The sequence below is a fragment of the Mirounga leonina genome, unplaced genomic scaffold, assembly GCF_011800145.1.
Source record: "Mirounga leonina isolate KUSES-001 unplaced genomic scaffold, KU_Mleo_1.0 Mir_201, whole genome shotgun sequence".
NCBI lineage: Eukaryota > Metazoa > Chordata > Mammalia > Carnivora > Phocidae > Mirounga > Mirounga leonina.
Genome location: NW_023270504.1, coordinates 3,381,102 through 3,406,575, shown reverse-complemented (window position 1 = coordinate 3,406,575; position 25,474 = coordinate 3,381,102). Strand labels below are relative to the sequence as shown.

The 25,474-nt window shown below is 35.9% G+C and overlaps 1 protein-coding gene across 6 annotated transcripts in view; it reads left to right on the top strand.

The window, feature by feature from the left end:
- Positions 1-21,352, top strand: part of BICD1 (BICD cargo adaptor 1) — a 209,869-nt gene extending 188,517 nt beyond the window's left edge. For 3 of the 6 annotated variants that reach the window (XR_004683336.1, XM_035027950.1, XM_035027952.1), the window contains 2 exons: positions 10,193-10,268; positions 15,213-21,352. Coding sequence is in view for 3 of the 6 variants with exons in the window: in XM_035027952.1 (XP_034883843.1) it covers positions 10,193-10,268; positions 15,213-15,300 (164 nt within the window). In the remaining 3 variants the exon portion in view is untranslated. Of the gene's footprint in view, positions 1-10,192; positions 11,611-15,212 lie in introns of all 6 variants that reach the window. The other 3 variants (XR_004683335.1, XR_004683334.1, XM_035027951.1) reach the window with 3 other exon arrangements.
- The last annotated feature ends 4,122 nt before the right edge of the window (positions 21,353-25,474 follow it).

Genomic DNA, 25,474 nt, shown 5'->3' with positions numbered 1-25,474 from the left:
AAGTCATAAAGATGTCCTATAACTCTTAATTTTACGTCCTTTGTCGCCTCTCAGCCAAAAACAGTCATTGATATGTTCTCCATATCACAAATCTTAAGTTTTTAGGAACTGTACATGTAAAAGCCAAGTTTATTTCAGTTTTGCTCATTATTGGACTCTGGGGATTTTCTTTTTCTTTTTTTGGTGTATAGGTTATGTCACTTCCGTGTGTCCAGACCATAAATCAGATCTCCTTCTGAAGGACTGCTTTTCAAGCTGGCCCCTCATGTAACTGAATTAGTGCATGAAGGTTCTCAAGAGATGGACTAGATTAGACTGTTACACTTAAAATAGTTGAAAGAAACAATTCTAATGTCATATATTTGCACTGATAGGTTTATATGAAAATATGTATGTTTATTTTGCAGGACACTGATTTAGAGCAGGACGTTACTTTAGCTAAACCTACTTTTAGTGGATATAAAATTGTTGCTTTTTTTTTTAGTTGAAGGGGAAAAACTTTCCTCATGTTAAGGACTTTTTTGCTGCCTGATGCTGTTCATCTAGTCCATTTTTTGCTCTAACCTGAGCCTTGCCTCCCAATTCTTCATTGCACATAAGAGTATGTCTTACTACAAATAGAATCAGTCTGTGATCAGTTTGGATCATAAGATCTGAAATTCGAAGTTTAGAGTAGGAGGGGGTGCTCTGGTACAGAGATCCCAATGAGGATGCTGCTAAGTGCACCTTGTGTACCTATTTCTGGCTATCCAGATGGTCCTGGCTCTACCTCTATTCATATGTCCTTAAAAAAACAAGGATAGGATAGTCACTTACTCTAAGTAGGTATTTATGGAGTAAGCCATTATGTAATGACAATAGAATCAGTTAAACATAAATTTTTTTCTCTTTTTATGCACTACTTGACATCAAAAGCAAAAAGAGGTAAGTTGGCTATAAACCTGTAGGTGAACCTTATTTTCTTTAATAGAATTATTCCTGAGTAGCTTTGCTTCAAATAAGTTTCTATAAATCACATACTTTTACATTAGGAAGCTTATCTTTGTAAATTCTTATTCTTTTCTTTGAAAAATGAATAAGCACCTTCTGTAAACTTGGATTTTAAAAATATTTAGTATTTAAATATATTGCTTTTCCTTTAACTGAGTTATACTTATGGTTTAATTTGCTTGTGAGGACATAGTGTATTTTGTAACACTTGATTTAGTTTGGGGGTCTCTGAAATGTTCTCCCCCACAAATATGGATTACATAAGTATTTCTTCTTTTCTAAGAAAAGTAAAAAAAAAAAAAAAAAAAAAAGCCAAGAAACCACTGGCATTGGTGAAAATCTGTAATTTTCAGATCCATCGCTTTACAGAAGAGGAAACCCTGAACCTCTCAGAATATTTTCTAGTGTTGGTTTTTTTTTCAATGATGAAAAAAAGTATTAAATAAGAAAATCAAACACATTTCACTGAGTGGTGTCTCCTATATTTTTCTTTGGGGGATATGTTTTTTACAATGGATCTTTTTAGTGGGTTTTTGGTTGTAGTTTGTTTAACTTAATTTCTCTTTTGTGTCTTTCTGATGATGAAATTAATTCTGACACTTCAAAGGTATAGCTGGTCTTCATCTGCTACGTGCTATTTTTGACTTTGCTGAATGAGAACAGACCATCATACCACCTTGAGTTAACGCTGTGCCAGCTGACACTGTTCTTGGGAAGGTCATTTCTGAACAAAAGGCTGTTTTTGAAAAGGTGTTTAACTGGTGTAAGAATCTGGCAGCAAAATGTACTTTTACCTCTTGGTGCCACTGTATTTTATCCCCCGCCCCCCAAATTTATCTTCTGTCTTCCTACCGTAGGCAGTTGATTCCACACATGCTCATGGTTTCATTGTACCTTGTTCAGGAGCAGAAAGTTGACTTCACTGCAGGGCATTTGTATATTTCTCTTTTGCAAGGTTTGAAATAAAAAGTAGATTGTGAATATTGCTTTGTTTTATCAGCTAGTCATATGTTATCCATCAGGACAGCAAATGGAAAGCTGGGTAAAAGTTTTTGTCTAATCTATAATGACTGAAAGGTCTAAAAATGCTCCCTCTTCTTCTTCGCAAGTCATACTCTGATTCTACATCATTGAAGACCATTTTAATGCTTGTCACCAAAATGTGATAAACTATATGCAGTTGTCATTTGTATGAAGGCAGAGCCAGATGTTTTTTAAGATTTGTTATCAGGTCATATTTTTGCATTGTCTACATTGAATTGTTTTCTATGTATTTCAACAATTCTGTCTTTACTGTTCTTTGGAAAATTTTAATGAATAATGATTGTTTCTGACTATCAAGGGTATAAACCTGTAACGGAATTTGCTGTGTTAAACACTGATGGAAAGATAAGGCGGAAGTATCTGGTGACATGAATTAGTGGATTACACTCCTGGGTAGTCAGAAATAAGGCCATTGTCTTATCTGTGGATACCTTCAGAGAAACTAATGTATTAACAGGATATGTCATATGTTTGGCAAAAAGGAATGAGATAGCCAACTCTGTGTGTTTGATTATAAAATGCTAAAAGTTGTTCACAGCTCTCCATTTTTATTAGTGTCAATGTACCATTAAGTTCATCATTAGATTTTTAAAAAAATATTTCAACTTTTCCTGATTACTGTTTATATTTATGTCGATGCTTCTATCTCATGCTCTCCTTATTATTTTTCTTTATAAAATGTTCCTACTTTAAATATTTCTTATTTTTTTCCTAAATTCTCTACTCTGTATGTATGGTTTTTTTTTTTTTTTTTTTCAGTTTATGTGTATAGGCATCCATAGGAGTACTTAAGTGTTCAAGATGTTACTATTAGGAGAATGTATTTTGATGCTTCTTACCATTAACTTTTCTGTTAATTCACTAACACACTATTAATCATTTTGTAGATTTAGTGAGGAATAATTCAGTACTGGTGTTATTTGGCACACTTTAAATAATGGCAATTAAAATTATTTTCAAGATTTATACATCAAAGTCTTACAATTATAGAGAAGAATAATTAATCACTGAATGTTACTAAATTAACTTTAAAACCTTTATCAGATAGTATTTCCTCTTTCTTATTTCTTCTATTAGAAAGATATTATGTTAGCAATGCCTAATTGTAAATTCTCCCTTCTTCAAATGGATCCATCAGACAATACATTAATAAAGTACTAATAAACAAATCCAAGGATGCTTTAGGGAGGGTGAAATAACTATATTAGCAAGTATTTTTCACCACATGCATCCCCAAGCAAACTCTTGTGGGAAAACAAAGAATTATAAGGCAGGGTCCTCCCTACTCTGAACCACATAGAGTGATGGAGGAGATTAGATATACCGCAAGGACAGCAGTGGTCAAAGCTGTATGCAGAAATGTTGAAGGAGATGCAATAAGTGCTAAAGGAATTTAGGGAAAGCAGACACTTCCTCCTGGGTGGTTGGAAATAAAGATGAAATCTTTTAGTTCTGAATAGTCCAAGAGAAGAGCATTTCAGATGAATGTAATGATAGGGGCAAAAAATATATATCATCGTCAAAATGATTTCGTCATATGGTCTATCTTGGCTTTTTAAATTTCATTGTTGTCAATGGCATTTACTTTGTTTCTTGAAGCTGAAAACCTCAAGGTCACCTTGACTCCTCCCCTTAGTCCCTCATGTGTAATCAATCACCAGTTCCTGTCAACAGACCCTGGGCTACATGCTTTCACAGGCATTCTCTCACCTGGTCTGCAAAGTGCTATTTAATGTCCTCACTTAACAGAAAAACTGAGGCTCAGAACTTTTAAGTCACTTTTTTGGTGTCCCTCAGCTCCTGTTCGGTGGAGCCAGGGATCTAAACACCAAAGTCTCTCTGATGGACTCTAAATTTCATGCTGACATGAAGGAAAGTTGAGGAGCACAGGGGAGAGAGAATGGGAGTGAAGAGGAAGATGAGGAGATCACAGAGAATTGCTACATCCTTGGAAGATGGAAGAAAATTATTGTGAGATACCTATTATCCATTCCCAAGGATTGATGTGTAAGGCCCTCACTTAAGAGCTGGGTGTATGTATAAGTATGTCAGTAGCTAATTATGGGGAGCACCTTTGTGCTATTATTTGCAAATATCCAGAACTCCTGAGTTTGGGAGGCTTTTCTTTAATAATTTGCATTTTTTCTGTCTCCAGTGCACAGAAATGTGTGGGGGTTTTTTTAAGTTTTTTTTTTTTTTTTTTTTTGAGAGAGAGAGAGTGAGAGAGAGCACAAGTGGGGAGGAGAAAAAGAAGCAGACTCCCCACTGAGCAGGGAGCCCGATGCAGGGCTTAATCCCAGCACCCTTTGATTATGACCTGAGCCGAAGGCAGATGCTTAACTGACTGAGCCACCCAGGCGCCCCTAGAAATGTGTATTTTCTATCAATGACTCAAATCTCATATTCTATCATCAGTTTAGTTTTCCCCAGTAAAATGTATTTAGTTGTCCCAACCCTTAGTAAAGTTTAGAAAAATAAGGAGAACTTTGGCTGTTCTTAGATTACTTAGACTAGAGAGGTACTGTTAGCAGAGTAAGAGGTAAGAGACGGGGTGACAATTGCTTCCACTTTGGAGCAAGTACAAAGGCTCCATATTAGTTTGTGAGGGCTGCCAGAGCAAAAGACCGCAGACTGAGGGGCTTCAACCATCCACATTTGCTTATTCATAGTTCTAGAAGCTGGAAGTCCAAGATCAAGGTTGGGCAGGGGTTTGGCTTCTCCTGAGGCCTCTCCCCCTGATGTGTAGATGGCCACCTTCTCCCTGAGTTCCCACATGGCCTGTGTAAAGCCATCCCTGGTGTTTCCGTGTTCTAACTCTTCTAATCCCGTCTCCTCATAAGGCTATCTATCAATCAGGCTGGATTAGGGCCCACCCTAACACAGCGACATTTTCACTTAATTACCTCTTTAAATATCCTATCTTCAAATGTAGTTACATTCTGAGGTAGTGGTAGAGTTTCCAACATATGAATTTGGGGTGACAAAATTTAGTCCATTATAGGCTCCATGGGGCATTCCACTGGTCTCGTGTTCTCATTTGCCACTCTCTCCACGGGCCCTAAGAAAATCACTTAACCCTTCTGATCCTCAGTGTTCTGACCTCTAAAATGAGGATTATGACAACCAAACTCAGTTGAGTTTTGTGAGCACAAAAAAGCTTTTGTTCACTATAAAAATCATAAAGAAGGTAACCCTGCACAAATTCCTTAACCTCCCTAGGCCTCAGTTTCTCATTTCTTTTTTTTTTTTTAAGATTTTATTTATTTATTTGAGAGAGAGAATGAGATAGAGGGAGAGAGCATGAGACGGGGGAGGGTCAGAGAGAAAAGCAGACTCCCTGCTGAGCAGGAAGCCCGACGTGGGACTCGATCTCGGGACTCCAGGATCATGACCTGAGCCGAAGGCAGTCGCTTAACCAACTGAGCCACCCAGGCGCCCCAGTTTCTCATTTCTAAAATAAAAATAAAACCTATCTCTTTAAGTTTTTTTTAAGGATTAAAGAGCTGTGGCATATAAAGTGTTTAGTCTAATGTCTGCAGAGATACAGCACTTAATAAATATTACATGTTACTATTATTTCTCATCCTTTCCTCTTCTGCCAGCTCTTCCTTTTCTGTCATTGCTGAAATCCCAATTAGCAAATAGTTTGGAAGATATGACCAGGTGTGCAGAAAGAAGAAAGAGGGATATCCTTTCATCTCCCTTAAGGACACAAAAGAGGATGTCTTCTATGCTTTGATCATTAACTAGGGAGTTATTGTAGGACAATCCATAACCATTTCTGTCGACCTTCTGTTTAATAACTTTCATCATTAAACATTCTTGCTTTTCTGCTGCTAATCATCTGTCCTCATTGAGAGGTCCTTAATGAATATCGACCATTTACTCCAATGAGGTAAGATATTTGTTCCAAAGTGATATCTATTTGCAAATAACAGCAATGTCATTATTATATGACAGCAGTTGTTTAAGTGGGTGAATTTAATTACTGAACCTATCTTTCTTTAACAATCTTGGAAATCGTACACCAAGTTAACAGAGATATTAACTGTCTCACCAAGAGCCATATTTGCTGTTTGTATCATGAGTTTTCATTTTTTCCACCAATTTTTGAAATATATGGGTTGCCATTTTTAAATGAGAAGGGGAAAAAAAGGAAAACACACATGCCTTTCCTCCTCACTTTTCTTGCTGAAGGAAAGATGCAAAAAAATCATGGCCTTACGAAAGATAGAGGAAAAGGTGCCCAGGGAGAAATAGAATATGGAAGTGAGCAGATTAATTCCTACATGGATCAGAGGAGGAAATGTGGAAATAGAGTTTTTATACAGTGGAAAAGAAAAACGTTCTCTAACCTGTCGACCAACAACCTTGAGGTTGATCCTAGGCAAATTTCTGGAAGTGAATGGGTTTCATATGCTCAATATAGAATAAGGATTACTAATAGCCAGCATGAGTTCATCAAGAATGACTTAACGCTAGACTTACTTTCATTCTCTATCTCGTAAGATCAGGGAAAGTGGTAACATAATATACCTGAATTTTGGCAAACAAGTAACCAGGTATTTTATAATATTTTTTAGACAAATAGAGAAAATTCTAGATGATGATGTAATTGTTTGGGTCTATAACTGGTTGAATGACATCTTCAAAGGGCCCAAATTCATAGATGGATATTTAGCCTGACGCCATTATTAGTTACAGGGCTAATATAAAGTTCCTAAGAGAAATTACATCATGTTGATTCAGCAAATAATTTCCTTCCTTCTTTCTCCTTCCTTTTTTTACTTTCCTTTCTAGTTGGCTTTTGTTTATGGAGGAATGCCATACATGGGTACTCTTCATGTGTATGTTAGTACAGACCTATAGATGCTTTAAGCTGTCATATCCCTTATTCATGTGCCCTGGAGACACTAGCAATCTCTTGAGTATGCTCTGACATTTCTCAGGCCTGTAACCTTATGAATGTACAGTGTTATCTAATGCAGTTCTGAGCATTTCAAAAAACTTTATGATGAAATATTTTATTACTATTAGTAGAGACCATAAGCCATGTAGAGTTGCAAAGAAGTTCTTTGGTTAACTTGTGTTTTTAGGCATTAGCCTAGATGTTACAACCTCCAGGAAGCATTCCCTGACCACTTAGATTAGGTTAAGTGTTTCTGCTCTGAGGTCCCTACATTTCCCTATCATGGAAAGCAGTGCAGTGATATGTCTGTAAATTCAATCCAGCCTTTGGATCATACAATTCTGGATTCAAATCCAGATCCATCTCTTAGCAGTCTTTGGCTAGTTACTTAACCTAAGTCCTCCTTTATCTCATCCATCAACTGCGACTCATAGAACAGGGTTCTAGGAGAGCATGCAGGTTAAGTGCCTACACAGTGCCTGGCACATGGGGAGCATGAGCATACCATCATCATCATCATCATCATGACATTTTATTGTAATTGCTGGTTGAATATGATTGTCTTACCCAATTGGCCAGGGACCATATCTTCTCTGTTTTCCCTTTGTCCCCAATGCCTAACAGTTTTGAACACATACGAAGAGTTTAGTAACTTGATTGTTGAATGGTTGTGTTCTGGTGGCCCAGATGACAACAGTGGTTGCTGGGGTTCGTTAATGAGTCGTGCTTGGGTCACATAAATGTCATCTTTTATGTCCTCAAATGTAATCACACGAGGCCTAGCTCCTTCAAAAGTGAGTCCACCCCAGCATAGATCCTGGAAAGAGCAGGGAAGATTATGTAGAGCCCACAGCATCTGGGGGGGAGCTGGGAAGGATTTTCCCAATCTCCCAATTCACTTCTTTCATTTTACAAAGTATATGCTAATACATATCCACTGCTCAGTTGGGTTAGATTTGTATGTAACTGGAGGGCTATTAACCTGAGAAGAGAGATTTAGAAGACAGCTGAGTCAGAGCAATACAGCTATTTTTCAAATTTTATTTTTTTCATCTGTCACCATCTTATCTGTAGAATTTGCTTTTTATCTTTTAAGGATAACACTTAGCTAGGTACTTATAAATAACAAGTACAAAATAATAATAATAATTAGCCCAGAGGTGATGTTACTTCTAAAGGAGAAAAATTCGATATTCACTACAAATATCAGGAATATCCACCACTTATTAAACAGTTCATTAAGGGAGTACACTGTGGTCCTGCTCACCTGCTTTCTAAATTTCATCACAGAGCATGTTTTGAATGAATAATAATCTATAACTGCATTAGCAAAAAAACATTTCTAATGTAAGTGAGATATGGAAAAAAATTTAAACCATGTAAGTACTCTAATTCTAAGGCTTGTCATTCCTTAGAGGCCAAAATTTTGCTATAGGAGCGCTTCATTTATACCTCCCTGGAAATGGAAGCCCTGAGGCCAAATTCCAGAGTGGTTTTTCGAGTGCTCATTTTCATTTACATCCATTGTATTTACCCAAATACACCATAGGAGGGCAGCAGTCTCCCGGTTAACTTAAAACTTCATGTCTGCTGACCATCTCAAAATCATTATCTGAATGAGTCCAAGACATCCCCAAATTATCGCTGAGATAGGAAAGCTGTTGGAAAAGATAAAAGAATCATAAAGGAATTCATTAAGACTCTGAGTTTCTACAAAAGGGAATCATTGAGCTAATCAAGCTGCAAAATGAGAAGACAAAGAGTTAAAGGAAAAAAATAAAGAATTCCCCAAAGTGGAGAAAATGGAAATACTTGTTACATTTGAAGGACTTTTACTGAGTGTGATAATCTGAACACCAGCTGCGAATGAGAAGCAGATCTCGTTCCTATTAATAAGTAATAATTAATAAGCTACTCTGCAACAAAACCCACCTATGAAAGGCTCCCTTCAGTAAGGATGTTCTCTTGAATGAACGCAAATCAAGCCTGTCTACTTTACATCACAGACAGCTTTAGTGTGTTTTCAATGTTATAAGCAAAAGCATCAGCAGTTTTCATGAATTTTGGTATTCTGGAATTATATAGTCAGGTTTTGCTGTGATGAAAATATACTGGCTTTAGAACAAGTGATACTTAGATACAGGCCTGTGAATGTAAATTTCAGTAGAGCTTCAATAATTCAAGCCTATAAATCCAGGTTTTATGATAATTTGGCTTTAGTATTATCTATATAACAAATACGGAAAGAAATTTGCTAAGCAAATACTTGGTCTAAGCACTTAGCAAGAGGACATGCTGCAGTTACTTGAGAATAATTGAATTTTCAAGTCTGACTCTAATTTTAACTTTTTTGCAGAAGCTTTTTACAGAAATATAACGTATGCATTTCTAACCAGCTTCTCAGTTGACTCTAGTATAGTCAGCCTAGTACCAATAAACAGACTGTTCTTTGATTAGTTTAGAACACTCAGCACATGGTCTTTCTTGCAGTAGGTGGTTAACATAACTGATCAGCTAAAACATGGAGTTTTATTAGGTAGCATTTTGTGAACCTAGTATGAGTTACATTATGTGACTTTAAAATGGCAAAAATATAACAAAAATAGATTTCCCATTCAGCTTAGCTTTCTCCATCAGTCCAAGTTACTAACAATTTACTATATAATAAGCATTCTAATATTTCTGCTAATAAATCTTGCTTTTGATTAATAAAATTTTCAGAAAACTGTGAAGATGATTTCTTTCTCTGATATCTCGTTAATCATGGAAAATATTGTATTTCATGCTTGCTTTTTTCAATGTACCTATGGGATTGACAATATGCCCATGTGTCCTGACAATAAAGGCAGTTATCTGAATATATTCCATTTGGAAAAGCCGATCTAAGTAGCATATTCCATTTTGGAAAAGCAGATCTAAGTGCTAAGCAAGTAACTGCCATCATGTTCAAGTTCAGAACTTGAAGAACTTTCATTTTTAGATGTATCCAGATACCAAATATGAATGGCCACATATATTCTAATGTACTTGAGAAACCCCACTACCAATTTTGTATCACTGATTTTTAAATACTGTATTTAATTAAGAAAAACGTCTTTTCTATTGGCATCATTCAGGGGGAAATAAAATGTCAGATGTTTCTATATGAATGCACATTCCTCACTAAATCTCTCAGGCAACTGCTTTAGTTACTAACACGATGCTCTGTCATCTCTTTGTATATATGTCTAATTTATCAGTTTCTTGTAGATTGTCAGCAGCCTGCTGCCTCCGTACCGCCACAGTGCTCACAACTAGCCGGGAGGCAAGACTGCCCAGCTGTCAGGTAAATTCAGACGTCCTTTCTCTTCTCACCCAGCTGCATGTCAGATCCATGGATCCCAAGCTCTCCTTTCCAACACCATGACTTCCTATCCATAATTATATTTGCTACATTTTATCTTAAATATGGGCTATGCTAACAGACACTGGATACCTGAAGTCTACACGTGCTCCGTGGAAATGCAAGAGAGCTAGAGTTTATTTTACTGGCCGCTAGTGGGTAGACTAGGGGCTGCCTTCATCTCCCTTGTGTGAATAAATGCTAGGATTAGTGCAGTGATTCATTACCTTCCAAAATATAAAACCTGGAATTGTTAGGATGTTTGCCCTACTTTTTCTTTTGCTTGTCTTTTGTCCTTAGAATATAGTTCTCAGACAAATAAGCAGTAAGAATAGAATGCATATCTCATGAATGTGTTTCTCTTTTGTCTCCACTCACTATCCTCATTAAAACTGAATTTGAAGGCTGGAGAAAAATTTATAATTGACATTTTAAAAGAATATTTGCAGTGATAGTGCCCTTTATGTGAGATTAAATGAAGAATCTTAAAGGCAGCTTTATGTACTCCCCATACACTAAACTGGAGACTTGTTGACAATTTTTATTCCAATGAAAGCTTTACAAACCCGTCATGAATTTACCTCCATGTGGGTGAACTCGCACTCAGCATCAGAGCACTGCCCACCCCCCCTTCCCCCCAAGGACTTTCCATCTTTGTGTAATACTTCATCTCCAGTTATTTGGCCTCTGATGGTATGAAGTTTTTATAGTCTGTAGCTTTTATAGTCTACTTATTGTTCTTTCTGTATTTTAATGAATGTGTTACTTTTCTACCAGGGCAAGGCTGTTTTTGAGTAGGGGCCGGCCTAGATATATTTCCACGTATGTCAGGAATTGATGTCAGGAGCAGGCTGCATGTGGTCATGGTTATAGCCAGGAGCCCCCATGTGACCTGGTCTCAGAGGGGATTATGCAGCCAGTTGCAGGAGGGAGACAAGGAGTTAGCAGGAGAAGGTACATGATTAAAGAAGTCCCAAACCAGCATCTCCCTACTGATGTCTAGTCTGCCAACAGGATTCCAGCCGCAGAGTTTTTACTTCCGGAACATTCTTTGCTAACATACGAATGCCATCTTATTACAGCCGCCAGCTGTAGAGTCGTTTTAATTATGTAAATAACTGAATATGATGATAAATGTTCAGACCCATCCTAGTGAGACCCAGTGTGTGCAGTGGTGAAGAACATGGGGGTCCTAACCCACAGTCTGTTCTCCATCAAGCACCCCACTCCCCCAGGGCCTGGGACAGTGCCAGGCACGCAACCAATGTTCACCTGCTGATTACAGGTATGAGTGAATGAGCTCTGGAGGCAGATGGCTTGGGTTGAAATCCCACCTCTACCCCCTGCTAGTTGTGTAATCGTGGAAAGTTGCTTTTGCTGGCAAAGATTCTCTGTGTGTGTGTGTGTGTGTGGTTTTTGTTTGTTTTTTGGGTTTTTTTGTTTTTACTTGTAAAGTAGGGAAGAGAATAGTTTTGAGGGATTCAGTGTGGCACAGGCCTGATGCATAGGGTGCTCTCGATGTGTTACTATTACTAACCATTCTCAGTACCTAACTGTTCCTCAAGGCAAAGGTCTGTGGCCTCTTTCATAACTTCTCTAATTTGCTTGGGGGAAGAGTGGAGAAGCCTACTTCTTTAAGTGTTTCAATTAGGTAAGGAGTGGAAAGGCTAGTGGGGAAATTTTTTAAGTTTAATTTTATTTCACCTTGTTTTTTTTTATTTTTAGGAACTGGTTTGACTAAACAGTTACCTGCCCCAGTTCTGTATCTTCTGAACTCACAGAATTTAGGTTGCTTGCTATACCTTCACAGGGATGATTTACTTTAAAGAAAAGCAATTTAATGAATTACAAATGTTTCTAGTTTCTACCCATGTGAATACAGCATAGGCCAGGTTCTGTGGTCCCCACAGAGAAATGATAAAATCCATATAGACCTAAAAAAACTCCTTTTCATAGTCACTGGGATTATGATTGGCTTCCTCCCCACCCACACCTCTGCCAAATGGATCGAATTTAATGCCCTCACAGTTCTTGTCACTTCTTGGTGGCAGAAAAGTTAATAGCCAACATTGGAGTTCTTACCGTGTACATGACATGTGTTCAGTTCTTTACACTTATTAATCATTACAACTCCCAGAAGGTAGGAACAGTTATCACACCCATTTTTAAACCAGGAAACTGAGGAGGAGTGGGAGGTAACGTAACTTCTCCAGGGTCACCCATCCCGAAAACAATTGAGCCCATCGAGTCTGGCACACATTGTCCTAACCACCACGATACACCACTGTACCAGCAGGAGACGCTCCCCGATTTTCATTATGCTGTGAGGAGCATAGGCAGAGAGAATTTAAATCACTTGTGTTGACCCTGTATCCCAGAATTGAAAAAGAAGGAATGTTTACTTAATGAGAAACACGAGAAATAAAACATGCTCACGATGTTGAGTAACTTTAGATCAGTGTTCTCTATCTTTGTTTCTCACATAAAAATTGTTTTATACTTCCTTCAGCTTACAAATGTTCAAATAACTTTTTAGGTGTAGGGTTTTGAATACATGAGCATTTTCCTCATATTTTCCATATATGCTTCTTACAGACCGATTTCGTTGTAAAACTAAATTATTAAAGTTGATCATAGATAATCATAATGTGAAGGGAATGCCCAACATGTGCAGCCTTGGGTGTAATATTTAAATATATGGAGACGTTTGGGATTTAGCACTTCAGTCCCCTTCTATCAGGGAGTTGCTTACTGGGACAACAAAAGAAACTTTCTGAAGAAATATCCATTTTTACATCTTAGTAACAGTTTCCTAAGCCTACTGTTTTCAACATGATCTACCTACAAAAAGTAGGTTCTTAAATGGTAAAGGCTGAGTAACAAGTAGGTTCCTGAAGGCGGTTAGTGATCAGAACTGAATACAGCCTGTACCTGAAATAATTAGAACTTATCAAATATTTACATCTAAGAAATAATTTCTTAACCGGTAAGCCAAGAACATGTTTCTGTCTTAATATATGTAGTGTATGGCATTTTATGCAAATGTAAAATAGAAGTAGTATCATATGAAGTATTTATGAAAATCTGAAATAATGTAAGAAATCTGAAATAATGAACACATTTTTAAATCATCATGAATATAATGTGATGGTGTTGGGCCAAGTGAGCTATAATTTGTGGCTCAGCTGGTCGAGCAGAAATGCTTGTCTTCTTCCAGAAACGAAAATCGTACTGTATGTTAACTAAGAAAGAAAAAAAGAAAAGAAATGTCTTCCTTGATTGGGAAGAGTATTTGGACTACATGGGGTCTTCCAACACCCTTCTTGTATAATGTGACCACCCCATGCTACTTGCCCTAACTTATGTTGAATAATGTGTTTAGTTGCCTAAAAAAGAAACGTGTTCTAAACCATGCAGATCTAACAGAGACAGAAGCTCTGTGAGGTCTGTGGGAGGGTCTGTCTGCTGCTGTGTTTCCTGGGCCATCTGACTCCGTCTGCAGGGGGGAGAAAGAGCCTTGGCATGCAATGGTTTTTTTAGCCCTTGTGTTTAAGCTCCAGCTCTCCCAGGGTTACCCACCACGTTTTAAAAATAGGTAGGAAAAGTCATTTTTATCACTGGTTGCTCTAACTAGTACAGAAGAGCGCTCTCCTCTGAAACTAAATTCATAGCACTTCAAAGAGTTTGGGAACTGAGGATGACCTCAAGCAGATCAGCAATTTACATAATTATAATTTTGTGTCAAAATTCAAGAGATACACTTGAAGGATAATTTCAGTCCCAAAGATAAAAAGGATTTTGAATGCTAATTTTTAATGACTTCAATGATAATATTAGCTTTAAAAAGAATAAATAGATAAGTAAAAATTATTTATTAAATATTTATGTATTTGAGCCATGGCTTAATTAAATGGGTATGATTTGAGCCATGAATAGTTTTCTCAAATATTATTCCTGGCAGAAATGAATTCTATGGTACTGAATTTCATAATATATGAGGGGGAAAAGCAGAGTTTTAGAAAAATGCAGTCTTTTTTGATTAAATAAAAAAAATCCCCATAGTGTGTGTTCCCCATTAGTCATCTTTGAAAAGGTCCGAAAGTGTTTTGTAGTTTTGTAGTTTTGTAGTTTTAACTTAGGAAGTTCAATGATTTTACTCTCTTGCCCTTCAAGATTATTCATCAAGACATTAATGAGCCTGGGCATTTATTTGTTCATTTAAACTGGAGGCTCTCAGAAGTGGTTATTTGGAAGTCTGCATGATATGCTCAACAAATAGGGAGTTTTAAAACTATCCTGTCTTATTTATACTGCCAAACTTAAGCAAATAGTGGGAACCCTTAGAGCAAATTAGGCTTCCATGGGCAAATTACTCATCCTATGGAATCTGAATCTACTAGAGAACTGTAGGGTCCTCTAAAGCTTTGATTCAGCATTGTCTACTCTCCGGGAGCTTGTTGGAAATGAAGATTCTCAGGTCCCACCCCAGACCTATCAAATCAGAAGCTGCATTTTACCAAGATCCCCCAGGTGATTGGTATGCATACTGGTTTTAAAAGAACCGATTTGAAGAAATCTTGCCACTAACCCAGAGACCTGTGTGCAGAAATTGAACAGAGCGACATTGGGGGAAGGGTTTACTTATCATTTCCCTAACGTCTTTCTTTCTTTCTTTCTTCTTTCTTTCTTACTTTCTTTCTTTTTGCATTGTTTTTGAAAAGCTGCAGTCGTCTTGGCATGCTTTAGATTTAAACTATTTTCTGTGCAAAAATTTGTGTTTATGTTTTTAAAATTTCTGTGAAAAGATTGTGTCTCTCTAACCCTTACGAGTGTGCCTGGCCCCCTGTAAATGCATTTCTTTCTGACACGCTTGTTTCTCATTTTCAGTCCTGACCTAGCTCTCCCTGATGAGCAGCCACATTCCAGCCCGCACTGCGCCCCTCTCCACTGTCTCTCCAAGCCTCCTTACCCCTAGTCTTCAACTCCCGTGGACGGATATCTAAGGTGAATGCTTTGTAGCCACATACAGAATACTGCCCAAGATCCAGCGGGTGTTTTCTTCTCGGTTGTGAGATGTAGGATTGGATTCATGTTCATCATTTTGGAAGATAAGAGAAAGTAAAGAAAAATAACACAAAGCACAGACTCCAGTGTGATGAAACATTTTATGGTTTCTCTAAGTCTCACAGATAAAATTCTGCAATCAAATGGCTATGGTTGAGTTCAATGAAAACAAAAAATAAAAGGAAACAGGAACTATGTATCTCAGATGGCTGGCTTTACCTCGATAGCATAAGGAAGACCTAAGACAATGTAAAATACATATATTGTAAAATCATCTTTCCTTGTACTTCAAATTCAGCTATAGAAGTTGATTCCGATATTTTTTGTCATTGATATTTATTTTGTATTTTATTTGCCACATGATTTATGTCTATAAAAATCATTTCTGTGAGAGGTGAACTTAATTCCTTTATTGTTAAATACGCATAATTTGCTCAATTAAGTATGAGTTTTAATTTAGTTCGAAATCTGGAATTGGCCAGACTGTGGTCATATTTCTTGCACAAAATAATAAATGAGGTGCATCAGAATGTTAACAATAACTATTTTGCTGCTACACTGATATTGTTTATGCACTTATTTTCTCATCAGTAGCTCATTAACTGCTGGTTGTTTTTTCTTTTTTTTTTTTAACTAGAATTCTTCACTTGACATCAGTAAGTAAATCTAAGAAAGACTATGTTATGATTCATTGACTTATTCAACTTTTGACAGCATCTTTAATTTTTTAAAAATTGCAGACAAGTAGATGCACTGGTGCTGCCCCTTTGTGTGTGTGTATGTGTGTGTGATAATGTTAAGAAAGCTAAATAACATGAAGGGAAACAAAAAGCTGTGTTTATGTAACGATCAGAATTTTTTTTTTTTTACTTTCCCAAATTCAGGGTCCTACTATGAGTCTTTCCTGCAAAAGGGTATCAAATGGGAAAATATATACATAGATAGATGTAAGTTAGCCTTTGGTTAATTAGTTTACCCAGAAAAGTGTTCAATGTTTGATTAAGATTATATGTTTCGTTATTGTTAGGTTTTTTTTTTTTCTTAATGAATCTTCCTTGCCAAAAAAACAATAATAAACCTTAGCTCATTGTCTACCTTTGACAAACACTCAGGTGCCTACAATCATTATATTATATTGAGATAGTACATGTTCTTAGTTCATTTACAGCTTCTGCTGGGTAACTTTTATGACTTGATTTAAGGCAGTGGATTTTCATAGCAAATTTCTTTTGCACATAATCTGACAAACAAGGAAAACAGCTAATTTAGCTGAAAGGTCTAACACTCCTGGGCTCCTTAACTATCAAGTGCTGCCCACACAATTGCTCCTAGCCCTGGTTCCTTGTCTAGTCAGGTAGCCTTAACTTATTTAAAACCATAACGGTTTGACCTTTTCATGTAACTATATCTGTAACTTCTCTTCAAAACAAAAACAATCCTCACTGTTAACACAAAAGATAGTTAACAATGCAGGGCCCTAACAGTGGAGATCTAGTTGTGGAGATCTCAGCTTACTGAGTGGGAGTGGGTGGTACATTAATGGATGGTCCATCAAAGATGGCAGCCAGTCGGTAAATCATAAAGCACAGTGCAGTTTTGTCAGTCGTACATCTATTAAGTAGTGGACACACTATTACCAAAGCAACCAAGAGGTTTTGAGTTCCTTATATGAGTGCTATTTTCAACAGTGTCATTTATTATGCAACTTGGAGTAACTGGAAATCTTCACCAAAATAGAGATTCAGGTTAAAATACAAAAACAAGAAACAAAACAAATCTTCACAAAGTCCAGATCATGGCAACCTAATGTTCTGCTCTTTCCTACCTGCATTGCCTTGCTGTTCCTAAACATTTGCTCCATTTTATCGGTGTTGTATCTGTCTGTAATCCAGTATTAGTGAGACAGTGTGGGTTTTGTTGGAGTTCAATTAAAAGAAACTACCCCACTCCCCATTCCTGCTTTTTTCTTTTCTTTTTATTTGGTTTTCAAGCATCATGTTTTTGGACCTGAGAAGTGGCATAGCTGCTAAGTTGACTTTTAATAAAAACTGTTTGTGCCTGAGGGAAAATATGCCTTTTTAAGAAGTACCTCAGAACATCTTCCTGTGTTGCCTCATCGATTTTGTTGGTGGTACAGGGAACTGAGCAGGAATTACTCACAGTACTGTCAAACAATACTGTCTGTGTGCTGACTGACAGTGTGGTATTGCTTTCATGCTCCCTGACTCTGTATTTATGAACTGGTGAAAAAAACCGCGCTATAGATGAAACATTCATTTCTTCCCATGCAAAGTTTACCCTCGAGTCTATTATATGCTGGTTTTATCTCAGTTCTTTATCTTAATAGAGTGGGAAATGCTTGTTTTGAAATATGAATTCTATAAACATGTTAATTTTAGCAAAATGTTGCCAAGAAGATATAGAAACTTGGAAATAAATGTCTAATTTTCAGCACAAAATTAGATAATAGTCCCTAAGCAGTAGGAGAGAATTCCATGTATTTACACTGTGGCATCATTTAGTCTAGTTTAAACTGAGCCATATCTGTATTTATTTAGAGGCATTTAAAAGAATATGTGTGGCATTGGTTAAAATTAGTACCTGTAAAAAAAAAAATCAGGATTCAAAAGGAAATTGAAATTTATTGAAGAATCAGTGAAAACCAAAAAGAATGAATCCCAGTGAAACTAACTGAAGACAGACTTGGGGAATAAAAACCAACTACTGAAATACAATAAAATTTGGCTAATTACTGGGAACACAGTGGGCAAAGATTAAAGGTAACCAGTAAGAGTGGTTAGCAAAGTAATTCAGTAGTTTTTTAAAAGTAAGCACAATTACCATCCTAAAAAGAAGTCATTAGGCAGAAATGCTTTCCTAAGTGAGGATTCCTCTAAGCTAAAAAATTAAATTTAAGGGATCAATAAGTTGCCTTTGGCCTGAGTGCACAGGGGTATACAGGACCCTTGGATTATTCTTTCCAATCAACTTCTCATTCATCAGATCCCTTTCATACATCCAATTCTGCTTCAATAAGAGGAATTCGGAGAACTTTGAGAAAACATAAAGCTATTAAATAATTAAGAAAAGACCCATTTAGAAAGATGATACTTTTATTTAGCCTAAGGAAGAGGAGGTACAATAGTAATCTGCAAGGAAAGGAAATTTAACAAGAGGTACCAGCTCTAGATATCATTATTAAGACTGGAATAAGAAAAACTAAGTCTTTAATGTGAAGGATTTATATTACCTCCATGAAAGAGATTTTTAACAGTGGAAAATGAATCACTGAAATTGATAATCATAAGGAATATTGGTTTTTCAAAAATTAAATATTATTGGTTATCTAGTAAGGATTGAGTTAGGTGGCAAGGTATCTTATGATAATGTATTATAATTCTGGGATTCCATAATCTTATGCTTCTTTTGAACTTAAAAATACATTAAAGTTATGCTGATTAGTTGTAAAATATTTTATCCCTTGAAAATAGGATGGCAATCTTAATTTTTCCAAAATATCTGATAAAAAAAGAAAATCATTGGTATTATTTTTTCTTCCAGCTATATTTCATAATATCTTTAGTAATTTTACTATAAAAAGCCTCAATTATCAGAGTCTAAAAAAACAAATATCCTCAGGAATACTTTGGAAATAGAAGGTATGCAATCCCTTAGGGGGGCAAATGCCTCTCAAATTTTTATCTTTTCTTAAAAGGATCTTCAATCTCAATATTTCCTCTTTCTAATGCCTTGGAAAATATTCCTGTACAGATAGTCCTTCTGTTTCAATCAACCATGAAACGTTGGTCAAATAAACCAACTGTGAATGTGGACAGTATTAAATAAAATCCTCTACAATTCTCAAGTAGAAATTACAAAATATGAAAAAGAAGAAATGAAATATATTTTCTACTAGGATAAGGATGGCAAATTTAATGTGTAATTGTTATAATCAATCAGCCAAAAGACATAATCTGTCTTTCAGAAAGACACATCAAGGGACACTAATTGATTTCCAGTAAGGAACTGTGCTGATTCAGCCCAAGGAGGCCAAACACATTGATATTGTAGATAGAAAGTAGGACTAGATTCAAAAGGAACTCTTAGGATAAAGTTCACAATTAAAAAAAAAAAATGTCCTCTGGGTTTTTTGTTTATAAACCAGGATGATTTAAAATAATCCTTGTATTTAAGATTGCAAAAAATTTAGAAGAATATGTTCAAAAAAGGAGAAATAATTCTTCAAAAAGTTGTTGAACTGGAGTTGTGATAGATGGCATGATCAGTGCTGATATCGACAAGTAATTTTTACCTTGAAATCCATTTCTCTGGACATATAAGACCAATCTAGCTCCCGAGTGACCTTTTCCACTGTCTGTAATTATGCCCCCAGATGAGTTGCCTCTGTAAGTAAGTTCATCTTTATTTAAATGCCAAGTTAACCGCTATAGTCCCTAATGTGTTGCATTTGTAGCCTGATCCAATTATGTTGACATCTGAAAGATTTTGTCGAGGCATCTCTTTCATCCTTCTTACTCAAAGTATAACTGAAAAAGATATTTAGTATTAAGATATGTTCCCCAATTGAGGATTTTCCAGAAATAATGTTCTACTTAAGAAGAGGAGTAATTAACTGCCTTTACTATAAGGGTGTGAGTACATAAAAGTATGTGTGTAAAATGCATGAGAAATTTCACATCATGTAAGCTTTCCCATATTCATAATATGAACACTATAGGAGTCTTATTTCTCTTGTGATCTTCTCTGCATTAGGAATGTAAGGAGATTATTACCTATATCTGGTCTCCTTTCCATATTGAAATGCATGGCTCTAATCCTCAATGTATTTTTATCCCTTTCCTCCAGAGTTATTTAAAATTTGTCCTATTTAAACTGATGCCTGGATAAACTACCAAGCCAGATTATTTCTGTGATGGAGTTTAAGTGCTGTAGAACATTGGCCGAGAACACATTTTTTTTTTTTAACTTTTCTTTCTTTCAGAAATATTCTCTGATCGTTATGGTTCTCTAATAAAAACACTGAGAAGTAAATCGGATGCTTTTAGTGTGACTGTACGTTTTTCTTTCTAAAAAGTCATTTAAAAGCAAAGATCAGAGAACTATGTAAAGAGAAATGCCATCTTTTTGTTGACAAACCATTATTCAGTAATACTGAATATCCAGAATGAATCATTCTGTCGTTTAGGTTTATAGATATGATTATGCACCGAATCTTAGAGGAAAGAAATGATTTTACCATTATCGCCACAAAATTTTTAAGCTCCATGGTTTGACTGTTAGAGTCAATTAAACAATTCTTTGAAAATCTTTTATGATATTTTTGTAATCTACTCAGTGTTTTTATTTGCATGATTACACGTATATGATGAACCATACATGATTCTGAATTGTATTTCTTTCCAGTATTAACATTTGTGTAATGTGTGGCCAACCCTGATTTGTACACTATATAATTGTTGTTGTAATGATTCTGCTATTCCTACATTTAATTGCAATTTTGTTATTATGCCTTTTGGGATTAAATGATGTGAAGTGTTTCCACCTAATGATAATACCATATGAAAACATGACTAAAAGACTGACCTAAGAAACTCTTTTGTTGCTAATCATTTTTTAAAATCCAAATTTCAAAGGAAACTTGTTCTCAAAGACATAAGCATTTATTTTAAACTCAGAAAAATTCTTATGAATTTATTATTGCTTGTCCTTTTTAATTTTTTTATTGTAGACAATCCTAAGTGAATGTCTCATGGGAGAATCCATTTATGATATGTGCTTGTATTTGCGTAAACTGATCATGCAGTCAATGGTTGGAAAAGGCACTCCAATGCTAAGAAAAGCTGATATATCAATTCTTATATCTTGGTTTATGTTACCAACTGAATATGGTGTAATGCAAAACTCTTTCCAGTAAATAAACTGGTTATCTTTTGTTCATTTCATCTATGGTACCTTGTTATCAGTTTGAGCAATCTTTCTGTATGTCATTTTGACTTGTATTTATCACAAAAGAAAAAGTATATGAATTTCTATATGATTTATATATTTATGCAGAGCCCTTATTTGAGCTAAAAACTAAATGACATTTTGACATCTCTACACATTCCTAGTAAATAATGTTAATCAAATTTGCCCATTTTCTCCATTTGTCATCTCTCCCACTTGTAATCTTTTCCCACTTGTAAGGTATCCTTTTCTAAAAGGATATTTTGGCAGGAGGATACACTTAGCTGAATTAGATTAGGAATGTACCAACATGAAGAAAATTCCTGTTCTAAGGAAAAAAGAAAGAAACATTATTTTAATGAAAGAAGAATGAAGTCTGTATGCTTTATTTGGGATACAATCCTTCTTTGTTCTCTTTCATATGAAGGAACAGCAGAGTCCCAAAACTTTGAGGAAGGCTAATTTACTAGCTCCTTCTTCAAATATGTGTTGGAGCAAATATGGACTTATGTGAGGTTTTGATGAGCTGAAACCTCTAATGCAATCCTCACCATAACGAAACAAATTAATGGGCACCGCAACAATTCTAGCTAAAGGTGCCTGCTTACCTGTTGTATGACTACAACACTAGAAATAATAGTGTAAACTTTCCCCAAACCTCTCCTTTTTTCTCTTCTGAAAGTCATTGCTTTTCCTGGAGGTTGGATCTATAAGTCTGTTTGATCCATGATCTTCTCTTACACAATGAAGCTGATAGTTACATTCAAAAGCTAAAAACTGGATCAGCCTCCAAGAGAACCAAGAAAGTTTCTTCTTATCCCCGCATTTTGCAGGTGATTTGGGTAGCCCTGCATCCACACTGGAGGTAAGGAAAAGTCCAGAATTGATGGGAACTTGTAGGAGGGATTTTCTTTATTTGGGGTTGTACACACATTGACTAGTACATTGTGGGAACTCAAATTTTGAACTTGAGCAATAGGTTCCTGAGAGATGGGTTCCTTGGCCCCTTGCCATCACGCCTTAGTTATAACACATCTGGAACTGAGTTTATAGAACCTAGCGTTACCTGTTGTAATATCAGCAGGCACTAAATACCAACCAATTGAGGGAAATGGTCTTTAAATTAAGTGAATGGTTATTCTCTCTTGTTCAATCTAGATCTCTGTGTTTGAAGGAGTCTTCATGTGTACAATGAAATCATCTGACAGAGTTTCTTCTTAAACATTTTATGAATCAACTATCATTGAAATACTTTAAGAAAAAAGGATAATTCAGCCACAACATTAACTGTCAAGGAAGATAAACCTCACTGGAAAAAGTATTGCCAGTATCAAAAGTAAACATAATTCATAATGTAATTTAAATGTAGAAAACAATATAAAGGTATATAAATCATAACTATAGTGAGATCCTGTTAAAGAGTAAAGAAAAGTTACAACTGAATTAATGCATGTATAAGTGAATGAAGAATTTCATCCAGATAAGACTCCAATAGTCTAAGCATTATGTTATTGGAAATAATATTAGCTATCAAAGACTAAACACCATTTGAAAGAAGTCACATATGTCATTTCCTTTAATCTTTGCAATAACCTTGCCAGGTGGGCATTTTTATCCTCATTTATAAAATGAGACAGTTGAGGCGTAGGGAGGCTAAATACCTTTCCAATGCACAGAGCTTGTAAATACCAGGGCTTAAATTTGAACAAATTCTATGTTTTTCAAAATACTTCTGCTGACATAGCCTGCTTTAAAACAATTATTTCTCTAGAATTCATGTTAATTTTTATTTTTTAATTATTACTTTTTAAATAATTGTTATTTTAGAATTTTATTTATATATTCGAGAGAGAGAGAGTGAGCTTAGTGGGGGGAGGGGCAGAAGCAGAGGGAGAAGCAGACTCCCTGCTGAGCAGGGAGCCCATTGCAGGGCGGGGCTCCATCCCAGGACAGTGAAGGTACCTATCCAGAACCTGGACTTCATTATTAACAGAATGGATTTTCCAGTTTCTGTGCTTGCAAGAAAAAAAAATAATGTGCTTATTATCTGGGACAAAACATTTTAATGCTATTACTTCAAAGAGTTATCAAGTTGAATCTTGCAATAATTCCATAACCCAATGCAGCCATACATTTTAACAAAATTTTTAAATTCTGACATACTTATCAAATTGTATGGAGATTATAAAAATCATTAAAGTAAATTTCATAACAGCAGTAGACATTTTAATTACTGTATATTTAAGTAAAACTAAGATCCCTACTGATAGCTTCATAACTTGACTTCCTTTGAAGTTCTGAATGATAAATGTCAGTCAAATATCACAGGAAGATTTACGTCATTTAGAAGAGCTAATAGCCCAAGATTAATAAGTGATTTATATCAACTTCTAAATAAATCAAAGAGGAAAGAAATTATTTACCTCATTGAAAGCCATTGGTACTGAAAATACCAGGGCTCATGTTTTACTAAGCTACCCTATAGGAAAGAAAGGGAGAAAATCAGAATATATATTAATTTTTTTCTTGTTTTTGGTAAAGTAACAGTGGAGACCTCTAGAAATGGTTATCTCTTTTACAGATAAAAAGAGCAAAGTGTATGGTGGAAGGGAGCCAGGGGAGCCAATTCCTCACTAGGAGGTGAATGCCTTTTTATATTGTTTTCCTATTTCAACCATGGAAATACAGTATCTATTCAAAAAAGAAAAAATAAATATGGGCTCTCAAAATTTTTACGACTAAGTCAGAAACAAAAATTAGTGGGGCACCTGGGTGGCTCAGTCGGTTAAATGTCTGCCTGCAGCTCAGGTCATGATCTCAGAGGTTCCTGAGAACCTGTTTTGAGCCAGGTTTTGCTCTAAGGGCTTAATATATCAGAAAACAAAGCAAAGAAGGTTCATGTCTTTTTGGAGTTTGTATCGGATATGTTGCATTGATGAGGGAGATACACAAAAAACAGTAAACAGAATAAAAATGTAAATATCAAAGTATGTTATATAGTGAAACTGATGGAAAAAGAAAAAAAGCGGAACCAGGAAGAGAGATTATGCTGGGTTGGGGTGGGGAGAAAGTGAAATAGATCACACTATTAAATGGGGTGGGCAGGTGGGGCCGTATTAAAAAATAAGATGGGGGCGCCTGGGTGGCTCAGTTGGTTAAGCGACTGCCTTCGGCTCAGGTCATGATCCTGGAGTCCGGGGATCGAGTCCCACATCAGGCTCCCTGCTCGGCAGGGGGTCTGCTTCCCCCTCTGCCCTCTTCCCTCTCGTGTTCTCTGTCTCTCATTCTCTCTCTCTCAAATAAATAAATAAAATCTTTAAAAATAAAAAAATAAAAAAAAATAAAAAATAAGATGAAAACAAATATAATCCTGTTCACATTGTGATTGTTTCAGTTTTTAAAATTATTAAATTACATGTTATTTAGATTTTTAGATGTTATTATCCATCTAAAAATATCAACCCCAATGAACATTAAGCAATAGCATGTTCAAAAACTAGTCTTTTAAGATATTCTAATAATTTGGAGTGAGCATTACAAAATCTCATTCCATGACAATGTTGGCTTAAAATCGCAATATTTATTTTACAAATAGGTCTCATGCCTTTTTGAAGCTTTGGGACATGCCCATTTATCCTTCTCCAATAAAAATTTGAATCAGATAATTTTATTCAACAGACTTATTGGTAACTGTCAATTCTAATGAACTTGTAATTGACCCTATAAATAATCCTTAAGATAACTCATGTTTTTCAACATATAGCTGGAGACTAAACTGTTCTTTCTTCTAGTTGTTAATTCCAACTCTCTCTTTGAATGACCCTTTCACCCAAATTTTCTATAAAAATAAGGGCATCTTTTAAAAATACATTGGCAACCCCCCAGTACATTTGCAGCACCCCCAAATACATTTGCACAAACTTTCTTCCTAATACAAAGGTAAGAAAAGAAAGATTGTCATGGGGTGCCTGGCTGACTCTGTTGGTGGAGCATGAAACTCTTAATCCCAGGGTTGTGGGTTCCAGCCCCATGCTGGGGGTAGAGATTATTTAGAAATAAAATCTTTAAAAGAAAAAAGATATTGTCACACTGCTAAACTTCACATTAGCTTGCTGCTG